General features: G+C 33.5%; 1 protein-coding gene across 4 annotated transcripts in view; it reads left to right on the top strand.

Annotated features, from left to right (window-relative positions):
- CENPC (centromere protein C) overlaps positions 1-17921 on the top strand; it is a 70384-nt gene that overhangs the window by 10323 nt on the left and 42140 nt on the right. For 3 of the 4 annotated variants that reach the window (XM_043973121.1, XM_043973120.1, XM_043973124.1), the window contains exons 3-8: positions 3983-4053; positions 4784-4881; positions 7705-7819; positions 8652-8916; positions 9355-9558; positions 16480-17309. In XM_043973121.1, the coding sequence (XP_043829056.1) occupies positions 3983-4053; positions 4784-4881; positions 7705-7819; positions 8652-8916; positions 9355-9558; positions 16480-17309 (1583 nt within the window). The remainder of the gene's footprint in view (positions 1-3982; positions 4054-4783; positions 4882-7704; positions 7820-8651; positions 8917-9354; positions 9559-16479; positions 17310-17921) is intronic. The other variant, XM_043973122.1, reaches the window with a different exon arrangement.

The raw sequence follows: 17921 nt of genomic DNA, 5'->3' as shown, positions 1-17921 counted from the left end.
CTTGCTAAAAGGTACCATAGACAATGAAGTAATATCAAAACTAAACATATGCACTAAGTAGTATATCATCCAAAGTCTTAGAGGAGAAGTTAAGTGAGTTACAGGAAGAAATAAACTCCCCCTCTTAGAACTAGATAAATCTAACCACAACAAGAAAGAAGTTAAGGAGGAAAACTGAATGGGTATAGAAAAGAATACACCTTTTTCTTAGTGGTATATGGCACCTGCACAAAAAAACCCTTCACAGTTAATTACAGAAAGGCAGAGATAATAAGTGCATTCTTTCTGATCATGATGCAATAAAAATTACATGTAATAAAGGGCCATGCAAAGATAGACTAAAAATTAATTGGAAACTAAACAATCTCATCCTAAAGAATGAATGGATCAAGCAAACAATTTCATCAAAGAGAGAATGACAATTATGAGACAACATACCAAAACTTATGGGATTCAGCTAAAGCAGTTCTTAGGGGAAATTTTATATCTAAATGCATATATGAATAAAATAAAGGAGAGCTTAATGAATGGGGCATACAACCAAAAATGTTAGAAAAAGAACAGATTAAAAATTCCCAATTGAATACCAAAATAGAAATTCTGAAAATCAAAGGAGAGATGAATGAAATTGAAAGTAGGAAAACTATTGAATTAATAAAACTAAGAGCTGGTTTTATGAAAAAAAAAAAAAAACAAACAAAAAAGATAAACCTTTGGTTAATTTGATTAAAAGAAAAGAAAACCAAATTACCAGTATCAAAAATGAAAAGGCTAAATTCATCACCAACCAAGAGGAAATAATTAGGAGCTATTTTGCTCAACTATATAACCAATAAATTTGACAATCTAAATGAAATGGATGAGTATTTACAAAAATATAAATTGACCAGATTAACAGAAGAGGAAATAAAATCCTTAAGTCCATTTTAGAAAAAAATTAAACAAGTCATCAATGAATTCCCTAAGAAAAACATCTGCAGGATCAGATGGATTTACAAATGAATTCTGCCAAACATTTAAAGAAGAATTGATTCTGATATTATATAAATTATTTGGAAAAATGGATGGAGTCCTGCCAAATTCCTTTTATGAGACAAGTATGATTCTGATACTTAAATCAGAACCAAAACAGAAAAAAATATAGAGCAATTTCTCTAATGAATATTAATGCAAAAATTTTAAATAAAATATTAGTTAATTATAGCAATTTATCACCAGGATAATATACTATGACCAGGTGGAATTTATACCAGGAATGTAGGGCTTGTTCAAACTTAGGAAAACTATCAGCATAATTGACTACATCAACCAAAGTCATAATTGTCTTAATAGATGCAGAGAAAGCTTTTGACAAAATACAGCACCTATTTCTATTAAAAAAACTAGAGAGCATAAGAATGATCAAAAAATTCCTTAAAATAAGTAGCATCTATCTAAAATCATCAGCAAGTAGTGTATGTAATGGGGACAAGTTAAAAGCATTCTCGGTAAGATTAGAGGTAGAACAAGGACGTCCATTATCACAACTATTATTTAATGTTGCATTAGAAATGTTAGCTTTAGCAATAAGAGAAGAAAAGTAAGTTGGAGTAATTAAAATAGACAATGAGGAAACAAAACTATCACTTTTTGTAGATGATATGATGGTATGCTTAGACAATCCTAAAGAATGAACTACTTGAAACAACAACTTTAGCAGAGTTGCAGGATATAAAATAAACTCACATAAATGATCAGCATTTCTATATATGACCAACAAAGCCCAGCAACGAGAGATACAAAGCAAAATTCCATTTAAAATAATTGTAGACAATATAAAATATTTGCTAGTCCACCTTCCAAGAGAAACCAAGGAACTGCGTGAACACAATTACAAAAGACTTTTCACATAAATAAAGTTAGATCTAAAAAAATTGGAAAAATAACAATTGCTCATGGGTATGCTGGGCTAATATAATAAAAATGACAATTCTACCTAAATTAATTAATTTACTTATTCAGTACCTTACCAGTCAAGCTTCTAAAAAAATTTTTATAGAGCTAGAAAAAATAATGACAAAATTCATCTGGAAGAACTACAGGTCAAGAATATGAAGGGAATTAATGAAAAAAATGCAAAGGAAAGTAGCTTAGCTGTACTAGATCTTAAACTATATAATAAAGTGGTAATCATCAAAACTATTTGGTACTGGATAAGAAATAGAATGCTAGATCAGTGGAGTAAGTTAGGCACATAAGACAGTAGTAAATGACTATAGTAATCTATTGTTTGGTAAACCCAAAGACTCCAGCTTCTGGGATAAGAACTTAGTATTTGACAAAAACTGCTGGGAAGACTGGAAAATAGTATGGCAGAAACTAGGCATAGACCAACATTTAACATCTTATACCAAAATAAGGGCAAAATGGGTACATGATTTAGATATAAAGGGTAATACCATAGGCAAATTAGGGAGGAAAGAGTAATTTGCCTGTCACGTCTATGGAGAGGGAAAGAATTTATGACCAAATGAGATAGAGAACATTATGAAATGCAAAATGGATAATTTTGATTCCATTAAATGAAAAAATTATTGTGCAAACAAAACCAATGCAACCACGATTAGAAGAAAAGCAGAAAGCTAGGAAACAATTTTTACAATAAGTTTCTCTGATAAAGGCCTCATTTCTCAAATATACAGAAGACTGAGTCAAATTTATGAGTACAAGTCATTCCCCAATTGAGAAATGGTCAAAGGTTATGAATAGGCAATTTTCAAATGAAGAAATTAAAGTTATCTAGAGCCATATGAAAAAAGATCACTACTGGTTAGAGAAATGCAAATTTAAACAATTCTGAGGTACCACCTCACACCTATCCAATTGGCTAATATGACAAAAAAAAGAAAATGATAAATGTTGGAGAAGATGTGGGAAAATTGGAGCACTAATTCATTGTTGGTGGAGTTGTGAACTGATCCAACCACTTTGAAAATCATTTTGGAACTATGCCTAAAGGGCTATAAAAGTGTGCATACCCTTTGATCCAGTAATACCACTGTGAGTGCTGTATCCCAAAGGGATCATAAAAAAGGGGAAAAGACTCACATGTACAAAAATATTTATAGCAGCTCTCTTTGTGGTGGCAAAGAATTGGAAACTGAGTGGATGCCCATCAACTGAGGATTGGCTGAACAAGTTGTGATATATAAATGTAATGGAATACAATTGTGCTATATAAGAAATGATGAGCAGGCATATTTCAGAAAAACCTGGAAAGATTTAAATGGATTAATGCTGAGCGAAGTGAGCAGAACCAGGAGAACATTGTACACAGCAACATTTTGTGATGATCAACTGTGATAGATTTAGCTCTTCTCAGCAATACAGTATTTCAAGACAATTCCAAAAAACTCGTAATGGAACATGCTCTCCACATCCAGAAAAAGAACTATGGACTCTGAATTCAGATCAAAGCAAACTATTTCATCTTTTTTTGTTGTTTTATTTTTTCCTTGTATTTTTTCCCTTTTTTTCTGATTCTTTTACAACATGATTAATGTGGAAATATGTTTAACATGATTGTAATGTATAACCTGTCTTGGGGAGGCGGGAGGGGAAGGAAGAGAGGGAGAAAAATTTGAAATTCAAAATCTTACAAAAATGAATGTTGAAAACTATCCTTACATGTAATTGTTGAAAAAAAAATTACTATTAGGAAAAAATGATATATTTGTTCATATGGTCTTTCACTAAAATAATATAATACTTATTTCTGGATTTAGTACTTCAGATACTGAACTTTAGGTCTTGATGTACTATTTTCAAGTATTCAAGTAAGGATGCCAGTGTCTTCCTAATTGAATTTATTTAAGAATTTTAAAGTAGAGTAGTGGAATCTAGGATATAAATGACAATTTAAGTGTCTCAAGCATTTAATGACAATAGATTTTTTTTGATGGTTTTTTTGCCCTCTCATTTTATCTTTTTTCTTTTGCTATAGAGTTCCTGATACGGATCTATGGCAAGGCCAGAATATACTGGAAAACATACAAGACTGTTTTGAAGAAAAAAGTAAGCCTGTATTTTTAATTTTTATATGGAAATGGTTGGAACAAATGAAGATTTATTTTAATATTAAAAATGAAATGTGTAAATGAACATATTTGTAAAATATGTTTTCTTCAATTTTAAGAGTATAATCTGAAATGGATCATTCATTTTGGTGGTTGATGTTTGTACTTTTTACATAGTACCCTGTGAATTGGGATAATATTTATACTTGGATTTCTCCTTTAAGAACTTTCTCACAGTATTTAAATGTTTTTGAAGATTAAGCATTAAGATGATACAATAAAGGTACTGGGGAAAAATAGAAGCAGAAGGTCTATTTCTAAAGCTTAAAAAAGAAGAGACCTTCCTTCTATCACTGACCATCTCCTCTGCTACCTTTCTTAATCCTCTCACCACAGTCAATATCACGGGAAAGCATTGCAACATAAATGATTCTTTTTTTTTTTCGTTTAGAGAGGTACTACAGATCATAATATGTCTGGAAACTCAAAAAACTTTACATTCTTTTAATGCTTTTTATATATGTGCACATATGTTCAGATTGGATTCATACTGTCTAGTTGTATGCACAACCTTCAAAAGTATTTAAGTACTTGGATTTGCTTTACACTTAGCTCATACAGAGATGCCCTTTTTGGTGTTAAAATCACATGAAGTATATCAAAAAGGCCTTTGCATTTTAATCATTTACATGGAATTTTAAATTCTAAATTTTAGACTCTTTTTTTAGGTTCTGACACTGGCTTTAGCACAAATCCTGGAAGTCCAACTCTCTGTTCGACTCCTTGCAGATTAAGAAATGATTCCTATTTATTATCAAAGAAAGAGGTAAGTTAAAAACATAGTGGTGAGTCTTAATTTTAAGGAATAGAATTTATGCTCTAGCACAATTATAAGGCTTATTTTTGCAAAATCAGTGTGACTTTTCCATTGACTTTCATGATAAAATTCTGTATACTTTATGAGGTAAAGGAGTAAAAGGATTCTACATGTTTTAGTTATACATTATATATCTGGAAATTATATGAAACACTGGAGAGCTCACAGTTGGAACAGATATCTTTTCTGGAGTAAGGGTGAGATGTTAGTGATATTGGAAAGTCATAGACTGCTCTCAAGCCAACTAATTTCTGATCTTGTGACTGTGCTATTTAAAAATCAGCTTAATAAATCATCAGAATTAGTTTCCATTTAAAAAAATATTATTGATATCTTTTTTTTTACATTGCTTTAATTTGCCTGAATCTTTTTTACACCCTCTCCTGAAAAGCTGTTTCATATAAATAAGAATTTTTTAAAAATTAAAAAGGAAAAAAAACCATCTGGCATTATATGCAAATGTTCCATGATTGTAGACCTCCTACCTCTGCAAAAGAGTTGGGGGAAGGCGCCTTCTCACATCTCTTCTCTGGGGACATGCTTATTAGTTGTAATTTTGCAGTATTTAAAATTTTCTTTTTGTGGTTCTTTGTTTTTACATAGTTGTAGTCATGTTGTTTTGTATCATGTATACGTTGTTCTTGTCTGCTACTTTTCTTACAGCATGGTTATATTTCATTCCATTCGTGTACCACAATTTGTTTTGCCATTCCTCACTTGACAGGTATCTTCCATGAGCACTGAATATTCCTCTAATGATTTGGTTCTTATTTCTTTAGGGAGCACTTTGTAAATGAATCTACACAACTATTTTCTGTGCTTTGATTGACTGACTTGAATATATTATGCATTTTGTAGTTAGTTTGAATGATTTCCCATTGTACTGTCGCCTATTAAATTTTGTTGTTATATAGAAATGCACATCAAGGCACACTATTGGTGGAGCTATGAATTGTTCCAGAGATTCTGGAAGGCAGTTGGAACTATGCCTTAAAAGTAAATAAACTGTGTATATCCTTTGATCCAGGTATGCCCCTACTAAAAAGAAAGGGATCCATATGTACGAAACATCTGTAACAGCTTTTTTGTAGTGACAAAGAACTGGAAACTAAATGGAATGGCTGAACAAATTATAATATATGAACGTAATGGAATACTATTGTGCCATAAGAAATGACATCAAATATACCTAGGAAGACATATCAACTGATGCAAAATAAAGTATGCAGAACAAGGAGAATAATTTATAGAATAACAACATTGAAAAGATAAACAACTTTGGAAAATTTAATAGTTCTTATCAATTCAGTGATCAACCATGTTTCCAGAAGACTAATGATGAAGCTTGATACCTACTTCCTAACAGAGTGGAGATGATGCAGAATGAGAAATAAATTATGGGAATTTGTTTTGATGATGTATACTAGTTACAGGGTTTTTTCTTTTTTTTTTCTTGGAGGTGGAGACAGTGTGATAGGATTAGAAATAAATGCTCATTGAAAAAATATTTTTTAGAAACAAGCTGTACTAAAGAGATTTGGAGATACATAAATGATCATTTTCTCCCCCTATTATAAACAGAATTAAACTGATTTTTTTTTTTCCTTTTGGTATTTATTAAATACAGAGTAAAAACAATAAAATTAAGGCTTCTACCTTTTTGAGTGAACCCTCTATAAGAGTCAAAGAATGAGAAGGCATGGATAATAATCAGTCTTATTTTTGTGCAAGTTATGTCACATTGATGAGATCAGAGATTCATCCAAATGTTATGTATAGATGTCAGATATATAGAACTTTTCAATTGATTGACATATAAAAAATTTTAATGTATATAATAAAGTATTACTTCATCTATTCTTCCTTTTTTCAGTAGGTTTTTTTTTTTTACAGTTTTAGGTTTTTAAAAACAATTTAATAGTATTTCCCCCCAGGTACATGTAGGGATAGTTTTCAACATTCAGTTTTATAAGATTTTGAGTTCAAAATTTTTTTCCTTTCCTCCCCTCTCCCTAAGTAATCTGATATAGGTTATACATGTACAATCATGTTCAAATTCCCATATTAGTCATGTTGTTAAAGAAGAATCAGAACAAAAGAGAAAGAAACATAAGAAAGAAAACAACAACAAAAAAGTTAAAATAGTATGCTTCCATCTGCATTGTCTACATATAGTTCTTTTTCTTCATCAGTACTTTTTTCTTTTTTTGTGAGGCAATTGGGGTTAAGTAACTTGCCCAGGGTCATACAATTAGTAAGTGTCAAGTGTCTGAGGTCAGATTTGAACTCAGGTCCTCCTTATTCCAGGGCTGGTGCTCTATCCACTGCGTCACCTAGCTGCCCCTCTTCATCAGTATTAATAGAGTGCTTTTGATGTGTTTTAACTTTAATATGTATATATTGAATAGATTAACTTCTCAGGATAAAAATTAATATTTAAAATAAAATCTTAAATGGGTTCTTAATGTGGAGTCCATGAACTTTAAAAAACAATTAGTAACTATTTCAATATAATTTGTTTTCTCCCTAATCTTATGAAAATTTATTTTGTGGATTTAAAAACATTCTGAGAAGATGTCATAGATTCACCAGACTGAAATGGGTCCATAACACACAAAAACAGTTAAGAACTTCTGATATAGAAATAGCAGTTGGCTTTTAGGAATGGGTAACATTAGGAAATATGTTTGGTCAGAATTGCACATTTAGTTTAGATTTAAAATATTTTGCAATAGATTGAAATTTTCTTCATTTTTTTCTATTCCTACTCAGTGCCAGATGTCACCTTCAAAGTCTGATAGGATTTCTTCAGTGAAAAAGAAAGCTAATACCCCAGCTTTTTCCCAGCAATCTATTATATTACAAAATCAGGCAAATAACAGTTCAGGTTGGTAATAATTACACGGATGGGGAGGGGTGGTAAGTATTATTTGAAGCAGGGACTGAATTCAGGAGTGGTCCTAGGCAAAATTTTGAAGTCAAAATTTACTTTAGATTCCACCTCCTCTGTTGAAACCTATTATCTCTTGTTATCTCTTCTTTTACTTGTTCCATTTTTGCTCTTGGATTACTGTTAACCTGCAAAAGTGTTAATGTTTTTGAGTGCCCTAAAAGAATTGTTGGGAACCTGTCCTGCTTTTTTTTCCCCTTCCTAACCTTTTATTCCCAGAGCAAAAAGTTTAAAGGATCATTCCCCTTGGAGCCCTCTGCTGAGGTGGGTTCAGTAGACTTTGACTTTGATTTTTTTAAGTTTTAGAGGAAGAAAGGGAGATAGGGAGGTAACTTATGGGTAGTTATTTTTCCTAAGAAATAAGAAAATAAAATGCTAGTATTCTAACTCTGAAAAGTTGCTAATCCATGTCTTAAAGAATCTTGAATACTTTATGGTCAGATTCTTTACCATCCCACATCCATATTGATTTAATAATAATTTCTACGAGACATAATTGATGGGAATTAAGTATATAAATTCAGAGTTTACATAACAAACTAAAAGAGTTCTTCATTTTTTTTTATTGGTTAGAAAATCAGATATGCAAAGAAATTGCTTTAAAACAGACATGTTTAAAGTTTTCAAGACTCAACAAGGTGTTAGTCTTGAAAATTATTTCTGGGTTAGTGAGTTTAATGTTATTTTTATAATAATATGAAAATTTTTTTCTTAGCTGATAATTATTTCTTAGCCCTGTCCCCTGAGATTCCTCAAAAATTGTCACTAGGTGATTTAATTGGTTTGAAGAATACACCAAATTTAATATATGCTTCAAGTGGAGCTGAAGAATTTAAAAAAATTCCTAATGAAGTTGTGGAAGAATTTTACTTAACAGTTGGATCACCTGGTCTTTTGGCCAAGGAAACAGAGATATTACCATTACCTCAACAAGCTACTCCTTCTACTACACAAGATAGACAGAGCTGCATGTTTGGAAATTCAGTCATCCAAGAACCTTTGCTTCCCAAATCAAGTCTTAAAACTAAAAAGAGGTAAGCTTTTTTATACTTCTCAAATAATGGCATTTTCATTTTCACATTTTGTCTTTTATGATAACAGATTTTGAGGAAAAAAATATTTTTATAATAGCATCTCAGTTAAAGCTCTGCAGTAGGAAGAAAGAATGAGAACTTTGAATGAAAGTAACTAGCTTAAAGTTGTGGTACAAAAGAAAAGAACTCTGGCATTTTGGCTGCAAGTGTTATATAAAAGCATGAAATTTAAAAAAATTTTTAAATTTAGTATACCTTTTAGTAATTGGATTACAGTGTTGTTGTAGGGAGAATAATCTAAGTATTCAGAGAGATTCTGGAATGAAATTTGTGATATTACCTAAAATTCTGATCTTTGCTTTTGAATATTCAAATACACATACATTTCACAAGTTATACACATATGCACATAGATGTTTTATTTTTTGTGATCTATAGCTTAAATTGTCAACATATAGCAGCAGTTTGGTCTCCTTTAAAGAAAGTAGAAAAAGATGCTCCAGTTTCGGGAGGACAACAAAAGAGGAAACAATCAGAATCTTCTGAGCAAATAACACAAGATCCAAAACAAATTCAACAAAAAACTAAAAGGAGTTTTTCGACATTACTTTTAGAAGCAGCAACAAGGAACTGTAGAAACAGGTGGGTTAACAACTGTTATTTGAGATGAAAAGTAAATATATATTTTTTAAAATTCTATAAAAAGTACCTGAAATTTACTATTTCCTTCTAAAGTTGTCTGGCATATAATTCAGTTTTTTTCAGGGAAACATTAATTCAGTATAAAAATTCAATGTACATTTTGCTATGGAAACATGATTCCTCTTTCCTCAGAAGTCAGGAAAATTCATTTATTAAAGAAATATTAACTATGTAAGATATTAGATAATTTATCACCCTTCAATTAACTTGCAGTCTTTTAGGGATAATAAGATGTTTTTATAAATATGTAGAACCAAGAGAACATTGTTTACAGTAATAGCAATATTTTTTTTTTGTCTTTTGGTTTTTTTGGTGAGGCAGTTGGGGTTAAGTGACTTGCCCAGGGTCACACAGCTAGTAAGTATCAAGTGTCTGAGACCAGATTTGAACTGAGGTCCTCCTGAATTCAGGTCCAGTGCTCTATCCACTGCGTCACCTAGCTGCCCCAGCAATATTGTTTTAAGAACAACTTTGAGTGAATAAGTTATTTTGACTATTATAAATATCCAAATTAACTACAAAGAACGTATGAAGGAAGACACTATGTGCTTTAAGAGAAAGAACTGATAAATAGAAGTATGTATAGAATGCTTTTAAATATATACATATTTGTGTTTAATGGTAACCATGTCTAGGGTTTAGGGGTTGGGGGAAATGGGGAAGGGGAGGAGAAATTCACATTTTAAAGGAATAGCAAATTGTACATAATAAATTTTCAGTTTCATGTGCAATTAAAAAAAATTATACTGTGTTTTGGGAATGCCTGTTTTATTCCATAAATTAAAAAAAAATTAATACCATCAAAAACAGAAAATAACGTAAGAGAATTTCCACAGTCAGGTGAAGGGGAATTTCTAGTTTAGGAGGGGAAAGATCATTGAAGGTTTCATGGAAGTGGTGGCATTTGAGTTGGACCCTGAGGATTGGTAGGGTATCATAAAGGCAGAAATGAGGATATCTTTTAAAAATCTCTTAAAAGTAGAGATGGAGGAAACATATCTTTCAGACTACTCGTTGGACTGAAGGTGAGATTTGCAGATAAAACCAAGTGCATTTTCCTATCACAGGCATGAAATTCCCCTCTTAGCAGCTAATCTTTCAATTTCATCATGATACTTTTCTGTAGGAAAAACCCTCTGGTTTTCAGTTGCCTCTACTATAGCATTTAACCTTCAATTTAAAACCGAGACTCCTTATAACTTTACCTGATGCTACCTGTCCAATTTTTTTTTCTCTATACCATAACACTAAATCTTTTCTAGTTAAACTATTTTGCTGTGTGAATTTCCTGACTTAACTTTTGCTCATAGTGTTGTCTCTTTATTTCTTTGTTCCTTGTCTTGTATTGGGGCATTGAATCAGGGCCAGGCTCTTCTCTGGCTTTGTTTCATTTTGCTTTTGTATAGGATGATAGGCTCTGCTTGATTTCAGCTTGAGTCATCTGGGTAGTGGAGCTGACCTTTACTCTCAGGATAATATCTTCACTGAATCCTGGTAGTTTTTAGTTCCTGTTGAGTCTTCAGGATCCTCTATGACATCTGAGGACAGAGTGCTATGTGTCTCAGCCTCTAAACTTAGGATGACACCCAGACTAGTTACTGGCTCTACTGGTCACTTTGAGTAAGACTGCTTTATGGATTCCAATTCTTCCTGGCCTTTCTCATGAAAGCCCTTTGCTCTTTTTATTTTTAAAATGAATTTTTTTTGGTTTTGTTTACTTAATGGTTTACTTTCTCTTCCTCCTTGCCCTTGTGGAAGAACAGGAAAAAGAAACAAAAACTTATGTAATCTATATTCATTGTAAAGCCAAAAAAATTTCTGCACTGGCCAGTCCAAAAATATATATCTCATTCTACAACTTGAGTCCATTGCTTTTTTGTTAGGAGGTATGTAACATTTTTCATCATTTATTCTTTGGAATTGTGGTTGGTTATTACATTAATCTAAAGTTCTTGATTTTACACAGCAATTGAGTCTTTAAAGAAAGGGTGTTTGTTTTACAGTGTTGTTGATACATAAATTGTTGTGCTTACTTTACTCTGTGTCAGTTCATGTAAGTCCTCCCAATTTTCTCTGAAACCTTCCCTTTCTTCATTTCTTGTGGCACAGTAGTGTTACATTACATTCATAAACCATAATTTGTCCTGCCATTCCCCAATTGATGAGACTATCATAATTTCTATTTCTTTACCACTACAAAAAATTGCTCTAAATATTTTGTTTGAGTCATTTTCCTCTTACTATATGACATAATGGATAGAGTGCTGGATTTAGAGTCAGGAAAACCTGAGTTCAAAGTTTAAATCATACCTCAGATACTTATTAGCTGTGTGATCCTGGGAAAGTCACTTAATCTTTTCAGAATCAGTTTCTTCATCCATAAAATGGAGTTAATAACAGCACCCAACTCACAGGCTTGTTATGACGCTTAAATGAGGTACTGTGCAAATTGCTGTGTAAAACCCTAGTTATCATCATCATCATCATCATTACTTCATTGATCTTTTGGGGCACAGGTTTGGTAGTGGATCACTGGCTCAAAGAATTTATTCAGTTAAAGAAATTTGGGGGCATATATCTAAATTGCTTTCCAGAATGACGGGGCCAATTTCCATCTCCATCAATGGTACATTAATGTGCCTATTTTTCTCATAGCCTCCAACATTTGTCATTTTCTTTTTTGACAGCTTTGCTAATCTGTTGGTTATATGGTGGAACTTCAGAGTTGCTTTCATTTGCATTTCTCTAATGACTAATCATCTGCCTTTCTGCTGAGAGGGCATTCTCTGGGGTGTTTAATGGTTTTTCATTACATAGGATTCAACTATCTTTTAGCAATTTTTAAAATTTACATTGTAATCATTTTGCATTTTGTTCTTTTGCTTCTATTTTTTAAAATTTTCAACCTGACAAACATTAGCAAACATAAACATATGCAAAGAACATAGAAAGAAGATTGTATATGAATAGTGAATCTCAACTATGTACAGTTTGTTTCTTTTTTTTAACCATATATACTAAATTTAATACAGAATTGGTTTTGCTTTGCTCTTGCGCTTTTCTCTTGCTAACTTCCTCTATTTTCATATTTTAAATGTTTCATATGCTTTTTTTTTGGTAGGGCAATGAAGGTTAAGTGACTTGCCTAGGGTCACACAGCTAGTAAGTGTCAAGTGTCTGAGGCCAGATTTGAACTCAGGTCCTCCTGAATCCAGGGCCGGTGCTTTATCCACTGTGCCACCTCGCTGTCCCCTCATAATGCCTATTTTAAATGTTCATTGTCTTTCTTTTTGCATCTGTATTACTACCTCTTTCACAATTCTCACTCCTCCCAAAGTAAAAATCCTCACTTCTAACAAATAATAGTTCTTCGTTTTTCTGCCAAGAGAAGGACGACTTCTGACATCATGAATGGTCATTGTATTGATCAGATTTGAAAAACACATGTTTTTCAAAATTATTTTCTTTTTCAATGTTGTAGTATAAATTATTCTCATTTCTTTTGACTTCACTCTGCATTAGTTTATGTAAGTCTTCATTTTCTCAAGTTTCTCTGAATCTGCTCTTTTCATTATTTCTTATGGTACAGTAATATTACATCCATATCCTGGAATTTTTTAGCCCTTCTCTAATTGATAGTCACACAATTTATTTCTGTTTCTTTGCTAATAAAAACACCGCACGTACTTTGTTTCCAACTCTTTGCTAATAAAAAATTCCTACTATGCACATTTTTACATCTGTGGATCCTTCCTTCTGGCTTTTATTTATTTAGGCAGAAGTAGTGCCTAAATAAATAAATAAATTAGTACCTAGTAGTGATGTTACTAGATGGTACTACTTATTGCACTTTATATCAGTTCATATAAATCCTTTTACGTTTAACAGCATATTATATTTATATGGCACTGTTTTTTAACTATTCCTCAGCCGATGTGAACCCACCTTATTTCTTTGCAACCACAAAAAGAATAAACCTTTTGTTTCTGCCTTTGACCTTTTTGGAGTATGTGCCAAGTAGTGAGATTGCTGGATAAGAACAATTTATTCACTTTCACAATAGATATTTAATAAATGAAGTATTTTTTGCTTAATTTTACATTCAGAAAGCTAGATCTTTTGGAGTATATCTTTATTCCCTAGAATAATTCCCATATTCTGTGCTTTTAATCAGTAAGCATTTTTTAACCTTCTGTGTGCCAGGACTGTGCTAGTTACTTAGGGGTACAGAGAATAAAACTCAGCTGGCAAGGAGCTTTCACAACAGGTTTATATCTATATCTACATATGTATTCATAAATAAATATAAAATATAAAAAGAATATATGCAAATAAACATCAAGTAATTAAGTGCAAGGTAGTTTGGAAGAGGGCTCTAGTGACTGAGGGACATCAAGAAAGGCTTCGTGCAGAAGCTTATGATAAGAGAAGTAGAACTGATGATGCAGTACATTCCAGATATTGGGGAAAGACAATGCAAAGACACTTGACTGAGAGATGGACTGTTATATGTGGGGAGCAGAGAGAAAAGGCCAGTTTGATTGAACTTAAGCATGTAAGGGGGGAGTAAAGTCTAGTAAGGTTGCAAAGATAGGTTCAAGTCTGCTTGTAAAGAACTTTAAAAGCCAAAAGGAGTTTATACTTTGATCCTTTGGACCAGCGGATCTTAACCTTTTTTATGTTATGGACCACTTTGGCAGTGTAGTGAAGCATATGGAGCCCTTCTGTGAATAAAATTTTTAACTGAATAAACTAAAATCAAATTATAAAAGAAAACAGTTATTGAAAAACAATTGTCAAAATATCTTTAAAATAAGTTCACGGACCACAGGTTAAAAACCGTTGCTTTAAATGGCAGCACTTATAGTTATTTGAGTTGGGGTAATATGGTTAGATTTATGTTTGTGGAAAATCACTTTGTCAGTGAGGTGTCAGATAGTTAAGTGAAGAGAGACAAGGCAGGGAAACTAGTTAAACCATTCTTTGTAAGAGGTGATGAGAGTCTGAACTAGGATGACTTTTTTGAATGAGAGAAGGGCGGGGGAGAATTGTATGTGAGAGATGTTGTGGAGGTAAAAGCAACATTATTTGACAACTAATTGAATATGTGGGGTGAGGGAAAGTGGAAAGTCCAGGAAAAGGCCTAGGTTATGAACCTTAGTAATTGGCATGATGATGATGGTGGTGCCTTTGACAGAAGAGGGGTGGGTTTGGGGCAAAAAGATAATGCAGTTTTACAATTAAATGTTGTCTGAATTGCTTCTGATGCATCCACTTCGAAATGTACAGTAGACAACTCGTGCTGCAGGATTACAGCTCAGAGAGACTGGGGTTAGATATAGCAATCTTTGATTCTTAGGCATGGAGATGAGAGTTAAATATGAGAGCTTATGAGGTAATTGAGAGAGTGGAGAGGGAAAAGAGAAGTCCTAGGACAAAACCTTGGGGAATGCCCACATTTACAAGGTATGATTTGGATGACCTGCAAGGGGGAAGGGACAGGCACAAAGCTAGAAGAGCCAGTAGAGATTAGTGGGACAAAAACTAAGAGAGAGAGGTGAGAGTATCTAGGTAGGGAGCTTGGTCAGCAGTGTCATTCTGCATAAAGGTCAAGTTGGATAGAGATAGAGAAAAGACCATTAAATTTAGCAATTAAAAGATCATATTACCTTGGAGAGAGCAATTTCAGTGAAGTGATGATGTCAGAAGTCCAGTTGCAAAGTGTTGAGAAGTGAGGGAGAGAAGTCGAAGGCTTTTTTTTTGTTTGTTTTTGTTTTTTTTAAGTGAGGCAATTGGGGTTAAGTGACTTGCCCAGGGTCACACAGCTAGTAAGTGTTAGGTGTCTGAGGCCAGATTTGAACTCAGGTACTCCTGACTCCAGGGCCGGTGCTCTATCCACTGCACCACTTAGCTGCCCCTAAATATTTTTGTTTTTGTTTTTGTTTTTTTGTTTGATTTTTGCGGGGCAATGGGGGTTAAGTGACTTGCCCAGGGTCACACAGTTAGTAAGTGTCAAGTGTCTGAGGCTGGATTTGAACTCAGGTACTCCTGAATCCAGGGCCGTGCTTTATCCACTGCACCACCTAGCTGCCCCTAGTCAAAGGCTTTTTAAAGAAGTAGTTTGGCTGAAGAAATAAAGAGAAAGTATGATAGCTTGATATGATGGCAAGATGTATGATTTTTTTTTTTAAGGAGGAGGAGACTTGTATATGTATTAATGTAGTAGGGAAGAGTGCTAGTAGATCTCCATGGAAGGTCTGAAGATTAGAGAGAAGTGGGGATGATTGAGGTTGCATTTTGCTCAGGATAGGAGAGGGTGGGAACAAATAATCATTAAGAGAGGTTGACCTTGGCAAGGAGAAAGGCTATCTTGTTCTACAGAAGGAAAGGAGATGAAAGTGAATGTGGGGTTTTGACATTGAAGAAATGGGAGAAACTTGAATTCCCCACCTCTATGCCTTTGTATAGGTTGTCCTTTGTCTGGAATGTTTTCCCTCTTCACCCTTCCCTCTTGGAATTCCTACTTCTCTTCAGAGCTCAACTTAAGTGCCACCTCCTTTACAAGCTTTTACAGATTACCCCCTCACTTGTTATTACTAATTATAATTCAGAATAGCATATAAGTGTGTAAGGGATGTTAAAAATGCTTTCTGAGACCTGAAGAAGAGAAGTATATTTTTGACTAGGGAGATTGTGGTGATGGGGAGGATCAGAAAAGCATCATGTGAGAGGTGACTTTTGTTGTGGTCCTAAAGGATGGGCAAATTGTTTTGAATATATTATCTTTCTCATACAGTTTAGTGGGGTGTTTTTTTATTTTGTCTTTAAAGTTTTTTAATATGACACAGTATTCCCTTTTAGTTCTGTCCTTAGGCATGTATCATCACCACAGATCCATTCTCCTTCTCCTCTTCCAAATGACTTAGAATCCTCAAATGATGAATTTATAATTGATGAATTAGATTGCTCTGTCTCTCAAGATTGGGTTTTAATACCTAACAAGAACAGCAAGTCTGTGAAACAGAACACGACAACCCCTCAGGAGAACTCTCAGGAATCAGAAAGAAAAAAGTCAAGGATAGAGCAACAGCAAGGAGAAAAATGCAACTCAGCAAGTGATAAACAGGGTGATACAGAGAATGGAATTTCAGATGTTATTAGTGGAGAGAAGTCCTCAAAATCCATAAAACATAAAGTTCGAGCAGTAGAGAAATCACAGTCCCCTAAAAGAAAAAAATTAGACAATTTATCTGGAGTAATGGGAAATGCTTCTAAATCCACAAAACATAGAATATATTCTGAGGAATCAGAACAATTTTTGGAAAATAAAAGGGCTGTTGTGCAACCGCAGAGTGAAAAATATGAGACCCAAACAGATAATAGACAATCTGATGAAGTTCTAGTTAATTTTGCTGAAGAAAACCAAGATAGTTTTCACAGCAATCAAAATGTTGCCGAAGTAGATAGTGCCTTGAGGATTACTAAATCCAAAACTAACTCAGTGGAGAAATTGCAAACTACAGAAAGAAGAAAGCTCAGGAAACATGGCATGGAGCAGAGCAAGAAGAAAAGATTTAATTTGTCACAAACTAATCAAGACAAGCTACAAAGGGAGTCTGACAGAAGTTTGGAACAACAGAAAGAAAGTGCAGAATCTTGTCACTCTGCAGAGAAAACACTGTCTGCTTCTGGTAAGTGTTTTTATAGGGTAGGGAAAAATACAAAGATGAAAATATAGTTACATTTTGACCAATGGGAACTGAATTGGAGAACTGCCCAATATCACAGGGCCGGTGCTCTATCCAATGCACCACCTAGCTCCCCCCCCTAGTTATTTTCAAAGCCTAGCTATTGTTATTATTCTTGTACATGAAGGCTTTTTTTTGTGTGTGAGGCAATTGGGGTTAAGTGACTTGCCCAGGGTCACACAGCTAGTAAGTGTCAGGTGTCTGAGGCTGGATTTGAACTCAGATCCTCCTGAATCCGGGGCTAGTGCTCTATCCACTGCGCCACCTAGCTGCCCCCATGAAGGCTTTTCTATGTCCCCCAGCTGCTAATTTTAGTGTCCTCCTCTCCATCATATAGTTATTTTATGTGTATTTGTATAAGTATTTTTTTCACCTATAGTATGCAAACATCTTCAGAGCAGGGAGTGTTTCTTTTTTTGCTATTATTTTCCTACTATCTAGCTCAATGCTTTGCAAATAGTAGATATTTCCTGTTACTTTTTGTTTGATTTGGCACTGACAGAATCACAATTATTTTGCCTCTGTCACTTGTTTTGTGATATTGGGCAAATCACT

Source organism: Dromiciops gliroides, chromosome 6, assembly GCF_019393635.1.
Source record: "Dromiciops gliroides isolate mDroGli1 chromosome 6, mDroGli1.pri, whole genome shotgun sequence".
NCBI classification, from domain to species: domain Eukaryota; kingdom Metazoa; phylum Chordata; class Mammalia; order Microbiotheria; family Microbiotheriidae; genus Dromiciops; species Dromiciops gliroides.
This window is presented reverse-complemented; position numbering and strand designations above follow the sequence as displayed.